We start from the raw sequence: 20,080 nt of genomic DNA, 5'->3' as shown, positions 1-20,080 counted from the left end.
ATAGCTTTCACTCTGAGATGATAAAAGATACACTCTAGCGTGACTAGATTTAACATATGGATGATATCAGAAGGAAATGTTTTCCTTGGGGTTGACACAAACTGTGAAAATGTACACTCCACATTTACAGACAAATCATAGTGTTTTTTTTAATTAAATGATAGGCACCACTCTATATCTATACATTTGTATTGCAGACTTTGACACGATTATCCTACAGTGTGAGTGAAGTGATGTTATTGTAGATATTGCAGAATATGGACAAAATAAACAAACAAAGAAGAAAAAGGCGTGCCATTCTTTCTTCTACAATAGCCTGATAATAAGATGCGATCTCACAATTATGCATTAATACACTAATATTATCATATTTGTATAATAGGTCATTAAAGACTGTATGTGGTTTATTCTTTGGATTAAAATGCCTTTTAGGGTTGTTTTCTGCAGACGTTGACATGTATTGTTTTGAAAGTAGATCATATAGCTGTTCTCTCATGTTTATTGGGATACCAATGCTCGAGTATGTTAACTCCAAAAGCTTTCTATGACGAACCACCAGTTGCATGCAACGCCTGCAGGCGGGTCCTTGCGCCGTGACGTTTCTTGAGCGGGCTGGACTCAGATGATGGGGATTATACAGCGGTGTGGTGGAGGTGGTTTTTGCAAAGTGCTGGTGGTCCGGCTGACAGCTCGATGTTCGCGCTGTGGAGGTTTGGCTGAGGAGGTGTTCGCAGCATGGGCACCGGGGATTACATCTGCGTTACGCTGCGTGGTGGTGCACCCTGGGGGTTCTCCCTGAGGGAGGGAGAGGGGGACACCTACAGACCTTTCTTCGTCTCCCAGGTATCTATATATTTCTCTCTGTCTCTGCCAATCTGTTGGATGATAAATGTATTTTTAACGCTGAGTTTTCAACTAATATAAAACAGCGTTATGCCGTATGCTTTGCTATTTGATAATTCTGGGCTCTCAAGATAATACAAATAGCCTAATGAAGATTTCATAGGATGAATCACAAGTACCATGCCTATGGCATCAGTTTTTATCGAGTTTTGTTGAGTAATGCAGTTGGATAAACCCTGGTGGGAGTGAATTTATTCGGAGAAGTGCGTGTAGGCTGCGTTTTCGAGCGCTTTGGCTGTGTTTTGGTGCGAGATTCCTCGGGACCCTTATATGGTCAAGGCCAAGAGAGAGTGTGAAGCTGAGGGCAGTGTGATCTGTTATCACTCACGAAGACTTCAGCAAGAAAGCAAAGGTATTTTTCGGACGAGTAACCAACCTGAAGAGTGAAATGTGGTCGTTATGCTGGAATACCAATGCAAACAAACAAGAAAAGTCAGCAAAAACTAAGCTGATGTCACGTTAGAATAACATTCAAATAGAGAAGAGGGTAGGCAAATTGTAGGTTATGCTCGAACTGCTTTGGCTCCATAATATTTGTTTAGCCTGCATGGTAATAAACCTTATAGGTAAAATAAGTAGATGATTTAATCTGCCCTGTGATGAAGCTACTTTTGTTATGATGCAGGCATATAGACAGAAATGACACATTTTATGTCAGTGTAGACGGATAATAGTTCATTGCATTAGGCTATTATTTGCACAGAATGTGCGTGTCAATTCTTCATACTTTTGCCCGTCTGTCTCAAGTGTTATGTCTTGCATTGTGCAACTGTTTATATACATAAATACTATAAAATACAATTCTGTTCTGATTAGTCAGCTGTGGTGACATGATTATGCTGCATGTTGTACTAGATGTAAAACAATCTGAGTGCAAAATACTCATGAACAGCTTATCCTCTGGACTACGGTATCTTCCATGCTATATTCATTCTATCCGTAATGTATTGCGTTTGTGCGTTTGCATAAATAAACTCCAAATAGATTAGGTTAACATTCAGAAGTTTTGTTGCACCTTGCTCAAATAGAAATGTCCGATTAATTAAGATGTAAAATAGAAATGTCTTATTCCTGCAGACATATAGACAGATGTTTCAAGATTACCTTTAGGTATTTTTCCGGTGACATTAATGTGCACCGAGAGAGGTAAAAGTGCCTTTTACTTTGAAGAGCTGCTGTGACTCTATATATGGTATAGCAGTGCATGTTTGCAAGTGCTCAAGCTGTACAGATCCCTATTAACTTGTCCTCCATGTGGTGAACATGTAAATGTTTTTCTTAAGCTGCATTCCTGCAACATCAAAGCTCCGCCAGAAGAGTGCACTCTGAAATCATCAATAGATCATTCCAAAGACAGTTTGAAACGTGTTTAGTGTCTATCGAGGCCACAGTTCTGACTTTCATTTGTGACTTGTTATTTTGCTTTTTTGTATGAATATATATATATATATATATATATATATATATATATATATATATATATATATATATATATATATATTATTATTGCATTTGTAGCCAAGAAATAGTCCCTTCAATTGAACAAGTGGATACACATCGACTGAAGCTTCAAATAAGCTCATAAACATCTGCTTAGTTGATTTTAAGAGACAGAAAAATTGCTAATTATCATTGTTTCTTGCATTTAGTGAGTGGCTTATATCAGAATAAAAGCATTTTTACTGCACTGTAGGTCTCTGTTGAAATAGTTTCCCCATGTTGTATGATAAACAAAAGGACATGAAGACAATCACAAAGGTAGCAAGCAGACAACTTGAACATCCAATCATAATTCTTAAACAAACTAATTCTGGTAGATTCACAGCAACCTTCCAAGCTTGTTCATATTGCACATATTTCACAAAGTCTTGAACACACAAAAAAACAGCAGTGAATGTCTCTGTCCTTTTGCCCATATGGGAGAATGCCCCCTTCTTCTAATGTTTAAGTGTTAACTCCCTCTTGAAACTTTATTGTCTAATTTGAGACATAAATGAGGTGTTTAGAGTAGTGTAGCCTCCAGTCTTATGAATACACTTCATTTTAAGTGTTGACTTATTAAAGTGAAGTAGCTATAGGATGCTTATGCCTTGGTGTAGGGATCTGGGTTTTTTAATCCACCTCATCTGGAAGGCATAACTCTAAACCTCCAAACTCTTCTTGAGGGAAGAGGGACAGAGAGTCAAATCTGTTAGTTAAAAGTCAAAAAAGCAAACATACCAGGATCATGACAAATACACTTAGGCCAGAGGCTCTCCTGTGTCCGATAAAATGTGTGTGTTTTTGAAAGCTTCTGTTGAATGTAGTGGATACTGTGTTTCCTGAGAGAAAGTGATTGTTCAGTGTACTGACAGGCAGTACAGTGTAAGGGCACGGGGTATCCACTCCGTAAAGGTTCTGTCCATATAAGGGAGGCAGTATTTTTCTTCTTCTCTGGAGTCCTGGCCTGAGTACAAAGTGGATGAGGTCACTTTATTTTTAAAGCTACAGAAACTACACAATACAAGATTGTGTGATAGATGACAAACAAATACACGATCAAAACTGAGAAAAACAGGAACAATTTATGATTGGCTGGAAATAGTTTTGTCTCGTTTTGGATGCATTAGCAAACGTGAATAAGCTTATTTGTACAGATGTACCAAAAAAAATGAATTGCTTGAATCCTACCAACCCAAACAGGAGACATTTTGGTCTCCTAATTACTAAGGTATGCCATCTTGGTATGTGGAATGTCATCATGCATCAGATCAGTTTCAGAGCACTGAATGACAAAGCAAATGTAATCTTAATGCAAGTCTGAAACTTATCAGAGACTATACTAATATGAACTAATCCAAATGTTATCCTTATTGCATTTAAATATACTCATACATGTAATACCAGTCCTCTTCCTCTGCCTGGGTTAACTTGCCCTTTACAGAGCAAAAAGAGCTCTTGTTGACGATTTTTCAGTCCTAATAGTTCACCATAGGAACCTTATTCAGCTGCCAAGTAATCAGCAAAATGCCATTGCTTCATTCATCCAGTGCCATTTTCCCAGAATAAACAAAGTGCTTCACAGCTCCTTCCATAACTGGAGTTTTTGGCATTGTGTTTTTCAGCAAAACATCGACATCCTGGTCCCGGAAGACAGCATTGACCTCAGATGATGACTGTGCTAGTTTTCCCACTTTTCTATTTCACATCATCTAAACAAAGAACAGTGCCCCAACTGCTAAATATTTTGATGATATAGTTGTGAGATGCAGTGTTTCTGGCTCTGAATGCTCTTTTCTAGTGCCAGCCAAAGTGAGGTTAAGCTGGACTCCGATGTGACTCACCAACAGCCTTGTATTTTAGCTTTGTGACAAAGCATTTTTCAGTCAACCCAACAGGGGTTTTGTGGTTTATTTATTTTTAGAAGCCATAAAGGAGGTGCAACAAGATAAAAAATTGTCAAATTTGATGCACTGTTTTCTCTGGACAGTGACAGAAGTACCCGTTGCAAAATGTTGACGTATACACATTTAGTTTGATCCTGTTAAGTTTCATTAATAAATCATAATAACTTGTATATCATTGATAATGTGTTATCAATGTGGTTTACATCATATATATGTAGGTTTCAAAATACATTTACTTCCCAAAACCAAAATTAAGAAACGTCTGGGCAAATTCGTCTCGGCTCAAATGAAAGTAAAGAATAAATAAAGAGAACTGCAACTCTTGTATAAACACTTTACTACAATATAATTCATCCTAATGCGATGCAATGCATTTGCAATAAGTTGGAAATTGTTGGCAGGGGAAGTGAAAATTGCCTAGTATTTCTTTGTTCTACATATCACTTATGAGAATAATGTTTTTGTACATGTTCCTTGACAAATAAATGTAATAAACTAAAGCAAATGAACTAAACTCCCTAGCCCTTGACATGTTTCTCCTTGAAGACAAAAGAAGAATAAAGACTCTAAATGTCATTATTGCTACCTGTAAGGCAGCTGGAAAATGTTTCCCTTAAATGTAAAACACATAATTGCTTAAAGCTGTGAAGGCCAGGAACCGCCGGGAGCTCTGTGGACACATTATGCAGTTCCGTATTTCCTGTGATTTTCTGTTGTGTTGAAGCCTGTTAAATAGATCATTTGAAAATGGGCAACCCAGGATAACAAGGGCATATAATGTAGTCTAATTGTGGCCCAACATGATGTCAGTAGTAAATTCTGCTGATCAGGGCAATGGTATTTTTGGGAACACTTTATTTGAAATATCTCGCCAACACCATTTATGTTCTCCTCTTCTGACACCTACAGCAGTTGTTTGCTATCCTTTCCTTTCCTGCAGCAAGACAATAGACAGTGTTTCTATTTACAAGCAGCATGTGACAAACAAGAATGACACACTCGGAGGTATTTGCCTCCTGTGAACATTGCCTGACTAACTGTGTATCTTTGTGATGCGAGGAGAGACAACGACAAATGTTTCCCCTCCTTTTTCGGCGCACAAGTGGCCGCTCTGCACGGCCTTGCAGACAAACCATCGTCCCTGTAATGAGGTGACCCAATACACAGGCTGCCTTATAGGGCCTGCTTACACACCATTAACTCTTAAAAACTCAGGCATGGAGTCAGAGGGGTTTTATCTGGAAGTTACCAGCTCTATAAATTTACTTATAAAATACTTTGTGTGCATAGCAAAGTAGACTCATTGTATTGCCTCATACTGCTTATATTATGTTCACACAGAGATTCTCTCCCCCCCCCACCCAGTGAAAGATGTGTGTGTGTGTGTGTGAGTGTATGTGCGCATATGTGTGTGTGCATTGCCATCTAGTGACAAGATTGTTTTACTGCAAGTATCTCAAATTGGACGCATGTCAATGGAGATAACTGTTTGGCGTGTTGTTTTTTGTTTTCTGTGTCTACCTTTATGACTGTAACATATGAAAAACAAAGCAATGCATGAGAAAGTTACATAGGCTCTCTGTGGGTAGTGTTGTTGAAATAAACAGGGAGATGGATACGTTTTGAAATGAGCAGAGCAGTTCCACAATTTATGTGGATGCTGCTTGCCAGGAAGGTTTTCTGGGTAACAACAACATTGACACAAGAAACTTAGAAGACTTTGTTTTTGTATAGTGATAATGAAATGAAAAATTTCAATTTGTGCTGAAGTGTTAGCAAAGGGACATTTGCATGGTCAATGGGTAGAACAGCATGGCCGTTTACTCGTGCTCAGTGTTAAAGGTTAACCTGTATTGACTCTGATGTATCAGTAACATTACTGTGTAAATTTGTGATTTCATTATTTAGGGCAATTAGCCAAGACAAAGACTGTGATACATGATTTCATTATGGTGAATTAATTGTGTTTTGGAGTATTATCTCTTCAAATATTATTCGATTATTTGTATATTTTGTCTTTATTTGACAGTTGACAGACAAGAATCACGGAGAAGACGGAGAGGGATTGTATGCAACAAGAATTAAACTGGAGAAAAACAGTTACTACTATTGCTGCATTTTTACGTGGTTACCAATCTCAAAAAAATTGTAAACCATTGCAGACGTTATCAACCTTCTTTCTAAAGCTGTTTGTTTGTAGTATTTGCAAAGTATCTTAACATATTTCCTGAAGGCATGTCCTCTAACAATTCATTTCTCTACCTCGCTGTATAAATGGTGTTTTCTGCAACATTTATGGGGTATTTTTCTTATTCTTATTTTATTGGCCTCTGGAACCAATTACAAGGGAATGAATCCATCAGTCATTAGGTTAACTGTATAAAGAGGTGCCTTTAAATGTGTCTGTGCATAGCTGCAATTTTATGCAGATGCATGGTTAACATGCAAGGTAGAACTGGCACTTTTTTTTATCATTGATGTCTTTGATATCAGTGATTGTACATTGTAGTGTGAATTATGCGCATATTGCTTGCCTCAACAGTGACTTGTTGATCACATACTTATTTTCCAAATGTTTAGAATTAATTTGTGCAAAAGGCCCGCACCTCGCCTTCGTTACTTACCTATTTACTCAAATTTTCTGTTTTGTAGACATTATTATTATTTGCAGGCGGACTCACTTATACTCCGCTTAAAAACACTGCTTAAACACTGTTGTCCTCTCGCTTTTCAAGAAAAAATGTATTTGTGACACTGGCCTGGCAACTGACAACATTTCAAAGATGATGCATTGTTATGGCTATGTCACAGCCTGTTTGTGAGGGTGAGAGGGCAATTCTCACACCTGAGGCATCCCAGCTGGTCTAGATCTTTATCTGAGGGAGTGCATTTGTGTTTGTGGGTGTCTCTAGCCCAGCCTATGTCTTCAATATCAGTGACATTAGTTGTACATTGTAGTGTGAATTGTGCAAATTGTTGCTTGAAATTAACTTGTTGAGCGGAGGTTACTGTTACCTGATGTAGACGCTCTAACGCTGTCAGTGAAGATGATGTTTACCTATGATGATGGACACTGATTGGTATGTGATATGTCTGTTTTTTCAAATTTTTTGCCTTCTTACTAAGATGTTGTCTTCCACAGGTAGAAGAAGGGGGCCGTGCCTTCCTTGCCGGAGTGCGAGAAGGTGATGAGGTGGTGTCACTCAACGGAGAGCCATGCGCTGATCTCACCTTATTACGAGCCATTGCACTCATCGACACGTTGATCGACTGTCTGCAGCTTCTTGTCAAAAGGTAGGGCCACATGTGAGATTAATGATAGCGAAGTGGTACTCTGTACATCTAGCATCTGTGTATCATGAGCCATGCAGTACTGTAGGTTCATGGCATTCGCAACAGAAGGTTAAAACTAATTATTGCACCACTGTATTACCATTTAGATGGCATGTTGTTTTATGACCTGTGCCCTTTTGCATTGCTCAGTGAACCGACGACTGTGTATTATGTGCATTCGTGTCTGTGTGTGAATTAGCGAGTTAATGCGTGTCAGTCATGCTGACCTTCAAACCGGCTTGGCCAAGGCGCTACAGATTTTGTGTGTGTGATTGACATGCAACTGCTCAGCCATTACGCAGTGGGTATTGCCAGTGTGTTTATCAGGCTGACATGTCCTCAAATATTGCTGCATATGCCTTAATGTGCCCAAATTTAAACTGCAGAGGGACATTTATATAGCAGGACTATAAGCACAGTGCAGGATCGCTTCTCTGACTTCGTGACTATAGAATCTGAATAACCTCAACTTGTAGCTATCAAAATGTATTATGATATGTCAGAGAAAATGAGTACTCACTGAGGTCTAATCAACTTAAATTTAATAATTGCAGTCAGAGGTAATGACATTCTGTTATGCTATTCCTTGCTGCCCTTGAAAGTGGAAATTAGACCGAGCGATGTTGAAACGTGATTACTTTCCTCTTCAGTGAGCTGACCCTTTCATTTAACTTGCTGCATGAAGATTAAATCTACTTGATAACTTCAGCAGTGGGAGACAGGTTTACTTCCTCAACCGTCCTCAGTGTTGATGTATTTCTTATTTAAATGGTATTGTAAATGTGTGGACACCACACCTTTGTATAAAAAGAAAAAATAGAAAAAGAATGGATAAAAAAATCAGATGGTTTAAAGGCAGCACAGAGACTTTGTATTATTCTAAAAGTCACTTATCTTTAAATGCAGTTGTTCGAAAGCCCAATGCCTTGTTTAAATAACTTATAATACAAGAGGTGACCTTTTGATCAACGATGGTTACTGAAAAAAGAAATGTTGCTCCACTTACTCATTCCTCGTTCTCCCCTTTCTTCTGAAAGATACTGCACCATCCCCCCTGAAGAATCTGAATCAGAAGAGACATACGGTGGAGGGAGAGACTCCTCTGGTGAGGCTTTAAAGAGCACCACCCTCCACATCTTTACCCCAAAGCACAGGTCTCAAAGTCCAAGGGAACTCTACATTTCTGAGTCTCAGGATGAGGCATATGGGTTGGGCGGTGACACAGAGTTTCGCAAGGGACCCCAGCTGCTTTACACCCAGCTACATGTTCCATCATCTGGTAATGGGAGAGACCGGGACCATGACTTTCAGGAAAATGATGGAGAAGGACGGCAGTGCTTCCCGCCTGGGGACATGGTTGAGCTCCAGGTGTCCCTGTCTGAGCAAACCTTGGACCATGTGGGCTGCACCGCTCTTGGGAGTGCTCATGGGATAGACGGAGAGCTCTCAAACAAAGAGGCTGTTGACATGATCCACACAACCACTGTGTCACACGATGTACCGTGTCCTGTCAGACAGCCACTCGGCCAGCATGGAGTGGTGCTCAGCTCTCCTTCGATGCTGGGGCAGGTGGAGGTCATTTTGCAGCAGCCAGCAGCATCAGGAGCAGGGAGGGGCCTCGTGAGTGTGGGTGGCCCCAGGGTCAGTGGAAGTGTTGGATCCCATAGTGAAGGAGAAGAAGGGGGAGGGCACTGCGAGGCAGTTCCTGGGTCTTTCACTGTCTCTTTTGAAATTGCCTCAGAAGAGGCGACACCAGCTGAAGAGCATGACTCTGATTCTGAGGGGGATCAAGACAAACCCAACAAGCATCGGGCAAGACACGCCAGTAAGTACCTATGTACTATTTCCATGGATAATACTCTCTGGTGTGCATTCTTTCTTTGAGTGTGCGTAATAATGACCTATTCCTTAAGGGGGATCTGCATGCTAATAGGTCAACAGTAAACTGCATTTGTCAACAACATGTGTGCATTCCAAAGCCTGATGTCCAGTGTGTGTGCTCCTCAAAATAGTGTGTGTCTTTCACTGCAGTTGGAGGAGGGTGCTCATTCCTTCAAATGGAAGTGCATACTTCCGGGTCAAACCTGAACTACAACAGAATCAAAGGGACAGTACCGAGGCACAGTCAAGAAAGAATAGCAACCGTTTGCTATTCTTTCTTGACTGTGCCTCGGTACTGTCTCGGTAAAGCTAGATTAAAGAATCAAATGAAAAAAGTTTAATTGATCACATGTAGGAAGCTACTCAAATCTATAAAACCGTTGAACTATCCATTTGAAGAGGCTCGATGATGATACTGAGGCGCTCCTCTGAGCTGTGTAGAAGACATAAATATAACACCAGCACGCTGATGATGACTGCAGAAGTGGCCCTTTGACAGACACCAGCATGTGCTCCCCTAGCCCGTTACCTGATCCTTTCAAACTGGGTGCTTTAACTGAGCTAAAAAAGTGAGTCCGTTGCTCACTCCCGCTGGCTCCTCCACCTTCAGGTTTGTCTTGCAGGAATATGAAAAAGAAAGCAAACGTATTATGGCTTTGTCGTGTGATTTCTGTTATTGTATTGGCCTAACTGTCAGCACATGTGACAGATTTAAGAAGAACAGAAGGATTTAGTGGACAGCTTGTGAACTTACAGATAAGGACTGGTAAGGACACTCTGGTCCTGGTCAATTTATTGCATGCAGGTTTTCTTTTAATCTTTCTCAGGTCCTATTCCTGGCTTCTTTATGAAGAGCAACTGATTTAATGTTTATTGTCTGTGGACAAATGAGGATGTTAGACATGCGTCAGAGGATTTAATTATTGCTTCTTGGATTGATGTTTTATATTCAACTGAATGAGAAAATTGGGAAATACATAGTTATAGGTGGATAAATATGTGTGAACTAAGAATGTGATGAAATCAGTTAATAGCTCAGCTCATATTTGTTGTGTGTTTGGATCAGTTCAACCACAGTGCATACAGTATAAATTGTTTATTAGTCTGTAGTTATTTCTGCTTTTCATGTGAACATTGAATGTATTTTTTAAATGTATTGCGGATTTCTTTTTTTATTTACAGAAGGTTAATATCAGTATATAATGTTATATGCTGGTGCCTTGCTAAACTTGTTTCGAAACTTAATTTGTCATCTGTCAACCTGTTATTTGTGCAAGGTCTATTTTTACTCTGCAGATGAGTGATAAACCAAAATAGGGTTTACATGATGAAATTTACTGACTGGCATTCAGGATGGGCTTATTTTGAAAAACATATTTCAACAGTGATAATTTAAAGTAATTTAGTCATCTTCAATGACATGATTAATGCAGATACAGTGTGTAAGGACTGACTTGAAGTTGTTCTTGTTATCAAAGAGCTGGAAAGTAAACATTTCTAATGGAGACATAGAAAAGCAAGCAGATAATATGATTTGTGTTGATTCTAACTCCAGTGTATTTTATGTATACCTATAATGTCAGGTGAAGCACTTATTTGGATTCCCAGATGTAGGACCATTTATTCTAAACACTGAACTCTCTTCTCTACACAGGGCTCAGGCGCAGCGAGAGTCTGTCTGATAAGCAGTTGAAAGAGGCCAAGTCCAAATGTAAACGCATCGCTCTCCTTCTAACGGCTGCTCCGCCCAACCCCAACAACAAGGGGGTGTTGATGTTCAAGAAACATCGGCAGAGGGCCAAGAAATACACACTTGTGAGCTACGGCACAGGAGAAGACGAACCAGAGTACAGCGACGAAGACGACGAGGAAAACGAAGACGAGAAACAAGAAACTCATGCTGTTGAATTTACCCTTGTGGCTCCAAACGGTTCTGAAATAGACAAGCATTTCCTCACTAATGTCCGTAGTAGCAAAGGTGTGCTAACTATCAATTGGGACAAGGGTCTCCTTGAGATTGAAAGGAACCTGAACAACCAAGCTGAGATGGAATGTTTGCCCGAAACCAAGGGCAAGGGTGCCGTAATGTTTGCCCAACGGCGTCTAAGGATGGATGAGATTTCAGCTGAACATGACGAGCTTAGGCGTCAGGGGATTCCCGTGGAAGCAGTGCCGATGGTTGAAAATAAGACAGAAGAGCACTCCTACATGCAATCCACAACAGAGGGCCATGCTGACATGGATGTAAATATACACCAACAAAGCCAACACCAACAACAGTCCCAGCAATATCAGGAACAGCAGTGCTATGAGCAACAACAGAACTACCAACAACAACAACAACAACAACAATATCAGCAGCAACAGTATGAACAACAGCATTATCAACAACAGCAAATGTATCAGCAGCAGCAGCAGCAAGAATATCATCAAGAGCAACAGCAGATGCAGCAGTATTCTACAAACATCAATGGCACAGTCCAACATCAAACCAGTGAAATGCAGAGTACTCTCAGCAATCGTACTGCAAAGCCATTCTCAGTAGAAAACATGCCGGCTACTTATTATTCTCCCACAATGAGTGGGACCAATCAAGATTTTGTGGGCCAAGGAGAGCAGATAGCTTCCCGGGATGAGCGCATTTCTACCCCTGCAAGTCGGACTGGTGTTTTGTCGGACGCAAGGAGAAGAAATGTTGGCAAGCCTATGTTCACATTTAAGGAAGCACCAAAAGTATCGCCAAACCCAGCACTGCTAAACCTCCTCAACAGAAAGGATAAGAAGTTGGGATTTGAGTCAGGAGCTGAGGAAGACTACCTTAGCCTTGGGGCTGAGGCTTGTAATTTCTTGCAGTCTCAACAAATGAAACACAAGGCACCTCCACCAGTAGCTCCAAAGCCTGTGATCAACCCCTACTCTCCTCCTTGGTCGCCACAGATAGAAGTGACAAACCAGGACATGCCTCAACAAGCTGAAAATAGTGTATCCACACCTGCTGTAGCCCCCACCACAGAGACTACCCCTGCTCCAGAACTAGAGCCAACCCCAGCACCTGCCCCTGAGCCCTCTCCCCCTCCTGCCCCCCAGGAGACTCCTGCCAGCACCACCACAGAGGAACAGCACACATGGACTCCCCTGGAACCTGAATCTCAACCACAGCCTCTGCAAGTGACAGCTCAGGAGGAAAATAGTGATATAAATTCTACCCTGCAGCCTGAGCCTGCTCCTGTTCCTAGCTGGGCTCCAGCACCAACCCAAGCACAATATCAGCCATCTACCAGTTCTTGGCATCCAGCTCAAGTGCAGTCCCAGGAACCACCTCATAGTCAGTCCCCACCACAGCCACCTTGGATGACACAACAACCTTCTCAGACCCAAGCACAGCCTCAACCCCCCACAAATACTTGGACGCCTCAAATTCAGCCATCCTGGACTCAGCCTCAAGGGCAAGCACAGGCTCAGACTCAAGCTCAGCCATCCTGGACTCGACCTCAAGGGCAAGCACAGGCTCAGACTCAAGCTCAGCCATCCTGGACTCAGCCTCAAGAGCAACCACAGTCTCATCCACAGGTTCAGCCACCCTGGGCACACTCACATGAGCAGCCAAATCTGCAGCAAATGCAACCAACCTGGGGTCAACCTCAAGAACCAATGCAGCAGCAGCCCCAGACCCCATGGGCACAGCCATCACAAACAGACTCTCAGCATCAAACACCATCCCAAGCACAACCTCCTTGGGCTCAACAGGATCAGCCCGAATCCCAGCCACAGCCGCCATGGGTTCAGCCACCACAGCATCAGGCTCCACAACAAGCATGGTCACAGGCCCAAGCGCCAGGTCAGCCCCAACCACCGCAAGCGCCAGGTCAGCCCCAACCACTGTGGGTCTCAACTCAGCCTCAACAGCAACCTTTAATTAATGAATGGCCTCCATCACAAACTCAAGCCCAAGTTCAGCCACCTTGGATCCAAGCAGCCCAAGCACAACCCCCAGCACAGCCTCAAGCCATTTTGAATCCATGGCCGACAGTACCTGCTCAGGCTCAGTCCTCTCCATCATGGGCCCAGCACCCTTCAGAACATGGTCAGCACCCCATGAATTCTTGGGCCCCAGAGCAAAATCAGGCCCAACATCAACCAGTTCCACCCCAGCTCACACCACAACCAAACTGGCAACAATCCATTTCAAAGACTCCACCACAGCCACCAATAAATACATGGCCTCCACCTCCGACACAACCTCAGGCACCTTTTAATGCTTGGGCACCACAGCCACAGCAAATGCCTGTGAATGTTTCCTCGTCAATGGTGAACACTCCGTCTCCAAAACCTTGGCATCTACAACAAAATGCCCCACACAATCGGGCCCCTCCACCACCGCCACAGCGAATGCACTCTTTAACCATTGGTCAACGAGGTTCACCGCCTATCAACCCAATGGCCAGTGTCTTTAACCCATCATCCCAAGGTTCATCTTTTGGGATGCCATCCGTCAGAGGGAAAGGAGCCGATATGTTCGCCAAGAGGCAGTCTCGTATGGAGAAATTTGTTGTGGACTCTGAGACTGTACAAGCAAACAAGACTAGCCGGTCGACATCGCCAGTTGCTTCCTTACCGAATGAGTGGAAATATACACCCAACGTACGTGGTCCTCCTTCACGGGCATATAATCCTATTCAGTCCCCTTCTTACCCCCCAGCAGCAATAAAGGCGCTCCCTCCAAGTAGCCCTTTAACCAAAGCCAATAAAAAAGGCAAAGAGAAACAGAAGCCTGTACCTAAACTCAATGTTATCGATGTTATGAAGCATCAACCCTATCAACTCAATTCCTCACTCTTTATCTTTGGCCCAGCAGCAGAGGCTGCCAAGCCCCCTGAACCTAAGCCAGACTGTTCACCTCCTAATCCACCTGTTGAAAACCAACCAATTAGATATGAGCAAATGGCCCTCACCCAGCCAGCTGGACCATTAAATGCCCCATACCCCCAGCAAGCCTATGGGATGCCAATGCAGCCCATGATGCATGATGGCCACTATCAGCAAAACCCAGCTAATATTTATCCTCCCTCTAATCCTTATCAGCACCCCCCTGCTGGTCCATACCAGCAAGCATATAATCAACAAACGTATCAGCAACCTGCCCCACCTGCTTATCATCCCCAAGCTCCTCAATCTCCAAACCCTAGCTACCAACAGGCACCGCAGGCCCTTTACCAACCAGCCAATAGCCCTCCCTACTTGACACCTCCCTCAGTACCTTACCAGCCACAGCCTCCCAGTGTCTATGTTGCTCCTAGTTTTCCTGTAGCTGCAAGGCCTGAATCTGCAGCAGGTGGCAACACCGGAGCTGCTCCTAAACCCAAGTTCACAGCTAAAAAGAGCTCCGCTCAGGTCTGGAAGCCTGCCGCAGTTGATAAAGAGTGATTCTGGTAGAATCATGATATGCTAGAGTCAAAGGGTTGGTGCTCTTGCAATCCACTTGCAAGTGGACTATTTTGAGCATATAAACTTGCTTTTGCAAGGCCTATATTTGCATCCACCTGCTCTCGTTATTGTCATAGGACAGCGCTTGATGGTGTTCATGGTTTGAAGAACTAATAGAAATGGCATTACAAACAAATAAGAACATAACAATAAGAGTGGGATGTAAGCATATCTTACGAGATACAAAGGAGCTCAAATTAACTTTACATGTTTATAAAGCATGTACATTTCAACATGTTTATCTGAAATTATGCATATGGATACTTAATTAAAATGAATGTACTATTATGTAGGGGGAAAAAAGCTAAAGTCGTGGCAATGTAAGAATGTAGGAGGGCAATATGCTCAGTAAGAATTGAAAGAAGGATGTGAGAGAAAAAAGAAATCAGAAGTGAATGGTATCGGACAGTAACAACAGGAATTAGATTTTTGAAAAGAAGAAAATGCTTACTGTCTCCAATCTTATTTGATAAACAAACAAATAAACAGACAAAACAACTTAAATATAATCAAGTTGGATAGCATGATTAACACAACAATAAGAAGTAATGGAGAAGGGTCGGTCTTTGGGGTTTAATGATACCAACATGAAGGCAAAAGTTTGAATGTCAGTGATGTCAGAGTACAGATTATGTAACAACTCTGGAGATTTAACTGAAGCCTGGAGAATACTGCACTACTCCTTACAAAAAGTGACAACTAGCCCTGACTTGCTTAAACTTTAAAAGTCAAATGAGTAAAGGATTTATTCGTCAGTGGCTCTCCCGAGTGTCTTGTCCATAGCACCTACTTAAGTGGGTTAGTTTTATTTCAAGCCTTTTACCAGCTGTTGCATCATGTTAGGTACTATATTTAAACTGCCTTATAAGAGGGAGTGCTGAAGTCCAGGGATAGTAGGCTTGAATTTCAGCTTAAGCCAGTAAGAGCTACTCAGGCCCTGATTGTATTTTCCCTGATTGTATTTTCCCTGATAACAGAGAAAGATATCGTATCTTCACTCTTCCATACATCTTCTCCCGCTATTGTATTATATAAATAGATGATAAATGATTTACAAAAAAAGAATTATTAAAAGAACATCCAGCCCAGTAATGCTCACAAATATATTGCTGGTACAGGGCTGCTTTTGTTCTTTATGTTCTTTTCATTTCCCTTTGTGTGTTTCTCTTCATAGTGCTCTTCCTGTATGTTTTCCTGCACTGCCATTAAAATGTATTTTATCCTTGTTTGACTTTCCTTTCTTTTGTCCTTTTAGCATGCTCTTTGGGCTAATTTCTATTCTTTTTTCTTTTCATCTTGCTGAATTTCACGACTTCTCCATTTTCCATATTTTCTAAAAAAAAAAAAGAGCTATAAATCAGTCAGTTTATTCTCAAGTACCATTATGTTAGACTAACTCCTACCTATATAATACCTACTATCTTTTTGCAAAGGTTGTGATTAAAAATCTGTTTTCTATATCAATATCAACTAGAAAGAGCTTAAGCCAGAAACACCTCGTTATCCAAATCACCTACTTTTATAGCAGTTGAGGTGAATGCCTGAAAAGCACATTCCTGCAGAATGACTAACTGATGATGCATTCATGAAGGATATTATTAGACTGGTGACTTCAAGGAATACAGGCGACCTCATTGGACAATTCTGGAGGACAAGTGAGTGGGCCACTGCTGAGTTGAGTCATGCATTTTTAGAAAGGGCAGTTATTTGTTAAGTGGAAGTTTTAATATCTGTCCTTGGTTGGCTATATCTGGAGGAATTTGATTCCTACTTCACCCCCAGCTTTTCTGGTCTTTATGTCAGCTGTACTTGTTTTCCGTGCACCCTAAAGACATCTAAGTGTTTGTGTGAGACATAAATCTTTTTATGCAATACAATTTAAATAAAATAGAGACAAAATAATTACTCTAGGTTCAGAGAGTACACAATTATGGTTTAGTTACATGTTAAATGTATGTTGATACTACTAAACTTTGGTATCTAATGCTTATTATCTCATTTTTATTTAAAGAAATGCAGGACAGATTTTATACAACCTTCTACTCTCAAATGGTCTATCTAATAGACTTAGGACCCCAAATACAACTGGTCTTTTCTGAGATATGTTCAAATCTGCATAGTGATAGAAATAGACAATTTAAGGCATACTGTATGGTTATTTCATTAATTTTCTTCAGTATGAAAACATATCCGTAGATCATCATCTAATCTGCTCGTCCCTTCTTGTGTCAGCTCTAATCCAGGATAACACTGCCAGAGGCATTTTAGGCCTACCAGATACCTGAGTCAGCAGATAATTTATTCCCTCTTTACTCATTCAGCTACAATTCTCTTTCTTCACGACGGCACTCTCCTCTGCTCTGTTCTTTCACTTTTTGCAATCTCTTGCTCTCTGCTGATCTTACACATCTTCCGCCAGATGATGGCAGCACTGCCTTTTCTGCATGTCTGCCATATCCAAAAGAATGTATCGTCAGAGACCATAAAGGGTACAGAGGTGCTTTGTCACTCCACATAACCCTTTGCTGTCTAGGCATCCTAATGGATATTTTAGTATTAGTTTAGTAGTTTACTAAGTTGCACCATCTCCAAATCCAAATCTAATTGTCATACTTTCAAGTGTTCAAGTGTTGCTGTACAGCAGAGTAGATCCAATAAAAACAAGGTGAATGCAGCTTATTCTGGAAAGCCCATGCACTCCCATAATCCAGTTGTTCTGAGAAACAAGAGGGCATTCCACTATGTTTGGACAAATGCTAAAGCACTGGGTTGAGGAGGCTTATTGTGGAATGGAAGTTTAAGTCCACAATAAGTTAACAATAATACGTTTAATAGAGTTTGTAACAGTTCATTCATTTTGCTGGCTATTTCAGATCTTTACATTGTTTTACAAAGTTATACTAAAAATAAAACAGAGACTATAATGAAACATGAAATTCAAAATTAGAGTATTACAGCACCTAAAAGACATGTGTTGTCAAAGAGCTACTCTATTTTCCTGTTTTCCAAGCTGCGTGAATTCTTACTAAAATAAACATGTCTGGATCTTTCTTTACAGCTACTTGGCAGGAGCTACTCCCTTTTCCCACCAGTCAGAGTACCATCCACAGGCCAGAACACAGCTTCGGCTTCTTCTTCTCCCAAGCCTCCGGCTCGGGCCTCCATAACACCCCCAGCAAGACAGGCATCCTGGCTACAGAAAGGCCGCAAACCACTTATGCCCTGGGAGGCCGCCTCCCGCCATCCCCTGGGCCTGGTGGATGAAGCCTTTGCTTTCCAGAACCTCCAGCAAAGCCTAGCCACAAATGTCCGCTTGGCAGCCCAGCGCAAAATATTGCCTGAGCCGCCAGCAGAGTGGAAGGCCAGGGCGTCTTACGAAGCCCAGCAGAAAACAGGCGGCCAGACTTGGAGCCAGAGCCGAAGCGGCAGTGAGAGTCGAGCTCCGCTACCATCATTTGGGTCCCTAACAAGGAGCACTGTCTCCGCCCCTGCCGGTCATGCTGATTACAGGTCTCTGCCCAGACAGTGGCAGCCTCAGAGGTCAGTTACACGGGCAAACATGGGGCCCCCAGTGTCCTCCTCAGAGTTTCAGAGGCCCTTGGGAAAACCAACTTACAAGTCTGTGTACACCAGCAACACTTGGAGTTGGAGGCGATAGAATACAACTCAACCTGTGTGACCTTTCAACAGAAGAAAACTCCCAAGTTTCACTGATTCCATTATACATTTAAGTACATTTCCTTTTTTTAACTCATATATATTATAACAAGCAATAATATGGTAAGTGAGGAGAGTGAGCTGGAGAGATTGCTAGAATTGTTGTGGTTCTGATAATATTGTTTCTTTTAATTCTTTAAGCTTTTTGCCCGGTAAATATCTAGTATCAACCATTTTAGATCCAATCTAATGAATGCCATAACGAAATGTGAAAAGGGATGATGACTCTCACAACATATGGAGACTGAAAGATAATTTCTCGAATATTAAACCGACTTTGTAGTTTGGTAAGTACACTGAAGGGGGCCTGAAAGATGAGGCAATGAGTATGTTACTTAGAATGAGTGTGAAGAGACATGTGCAGTGCAAAAAAGCGGAGCAAATTCAGTGATTGTTCATGATATCTGAAAAAAAACAACTGTTCAGTTAAGCTTTCAGAATATAGGACGGAGGTTTATTACAGTGTCTTGAGAAAAGAGATTTGTGAGGATGCAAAAAGGGAGAGAGAAACGGTGACCCCAATTGTTTTGAGCTTGTGGATTTATCATTCTCTTGGTTTAATTTTCTGCCGTGGATGTATGTATTTAGCATGCAGTGATTGCGCACTTTGTTTTTGCTGGTTTTGATTGATTTTCAATCAAACAAATTAAACTACATTTGCAGTGTTTCCAGGTCAGCAAATATTTTTAGTGTCACAAAATCCAATTATTGATGCATTAGACAAGAGGCTTAAAAGGTTAGTGCTATAACTCAGCATGTTGTGTAAGCTCTAATAAGTTAGATGAATATACTTATTCACCAGGTGCATTTTAATTAGTGCATAAGCATTTCACCACCAACTATGGGAGATGAGAAGCTGACTTTTTTTCTTTTGGGCACCTGAAATGAATTGGCCCATTCCAGTCATAGCTGGGTGTGAAATTTGAATTGAGGAATGTTGATTAGTCCTAATTATGACTACAATAAAGAATCATTCTTGTTGATGGTAGGTTTACTGGGACTAGGAGAATTGCTTGTGGTATATATATGTAATGGGTTTGTGGCTTGCATTTGTTTTGGGCTTTCGCTATAGACTCCAAAGATTAAAGCTAGGTTATTGTTTCCACAGAGTACATAATGTCCTAATGTGATTCTCACCAAGCAATCTCATGAGCATGAATAAGATTCATCACACGGCATTGTGTCGGGCCTCAACTGACTCACTGAGCATCCTGACATATAGTGTATCTCTGTGATGGTTACACTGTACTGCTTCCATTCAGACAACTCTTATTATGGTCATAATGCAATACCGGTAATCAATTCTGCCTCAAACCATTTCAGATATGGTTTCACATAAAGCCTGTTACAAAATAAACACAAGCAAATAGCACTAT

At 41.4% G+C, this 20,080-nt stretch overlaps 1 protein-coding gene across 2 annotated transcripts; it reads left to right on the top strand.

Annotated features, from left to right (window-relative positions):
* Window positions 1–652: 652 nt before the first annotated feature.
* Window positions 653–20,079, top strand: synpo2a (synaptopodin 2a). 2 transcript variants are annotated; one of them, XM_031851022.1, is made up of 5 exons: window positions 653–843; window positions 7,432–7,583; window positions 8,660–9,447; window positions 11,158–14,144; window positions 18,046–20,079. In XM_031851022.1, exons 1-5 carry the CDS (start codon window positions 736–738, stop codon window positions 18,643–18,645), a joined length of 4,635 nt encoding a protein of 1,544 aa, XP_031706882.1. In that variant the 5' UTR covers window positions 653–735; the 3' UTR covers window positions 18,646–20,079. The 2 variants fall into 2 exon arrangements, with proteins under 2 accessions (XP_031706882.1, XP_031706881.1); XM_031851021.1 differs by lacking the exon at window positions 18,046–20,079 and having other exon boundaries at window positions 11,158–16,213.
* The last annotated feature ends 1 nt before the right edge of the window (window position 20,080 follows it).

Source organism: Anarrhichthys ocellatus, unplaced genomic scaffold, assembly GCF_004355925.1.
Source record: "Anarrhichthys ocellatus isolate YVR2014 unplaced genomic scaffold, GSC_Weel_1.0 scaffold11, whole genome shotgun sequence".
Classification (NCBI taxonomy): domain Eukaryota; kingdom Metazoa; phylum Chordata; class Actinopteri; order Perciformes; family Anarhichadidae; genus Anarrhichthys; species Anarrhichthys ocellatus.
This window is presented reverse-complemented; position numbering and strand designations above follow the sequence as displayed.

Excerpts from the sequence above, each read along its gene's own strand:
- synpo2a (XM_031851021.1), top strand. The coding sequence starts at position 736 with ATGGGCACCGGGGATTACATCTGCGTTACGCTGCGTGGTGGTGCACCC. Across the intron at positions 7,584-8,659 it reads CTGCAGCTTCTTGTCAAAAG|ATACTGCACCATCCCCCCTG; the intron begins GTAGGGCCACAT and ends TTCTTCTGAAAG. Across the intron at positions 9,448-11,157 it reads GCATCGGGCAAGACACGCCA|GGCTCAGGCGCAGCGAGAGT; the intron begins GTAAGTACCTAT and ends TTCTCTACACAG.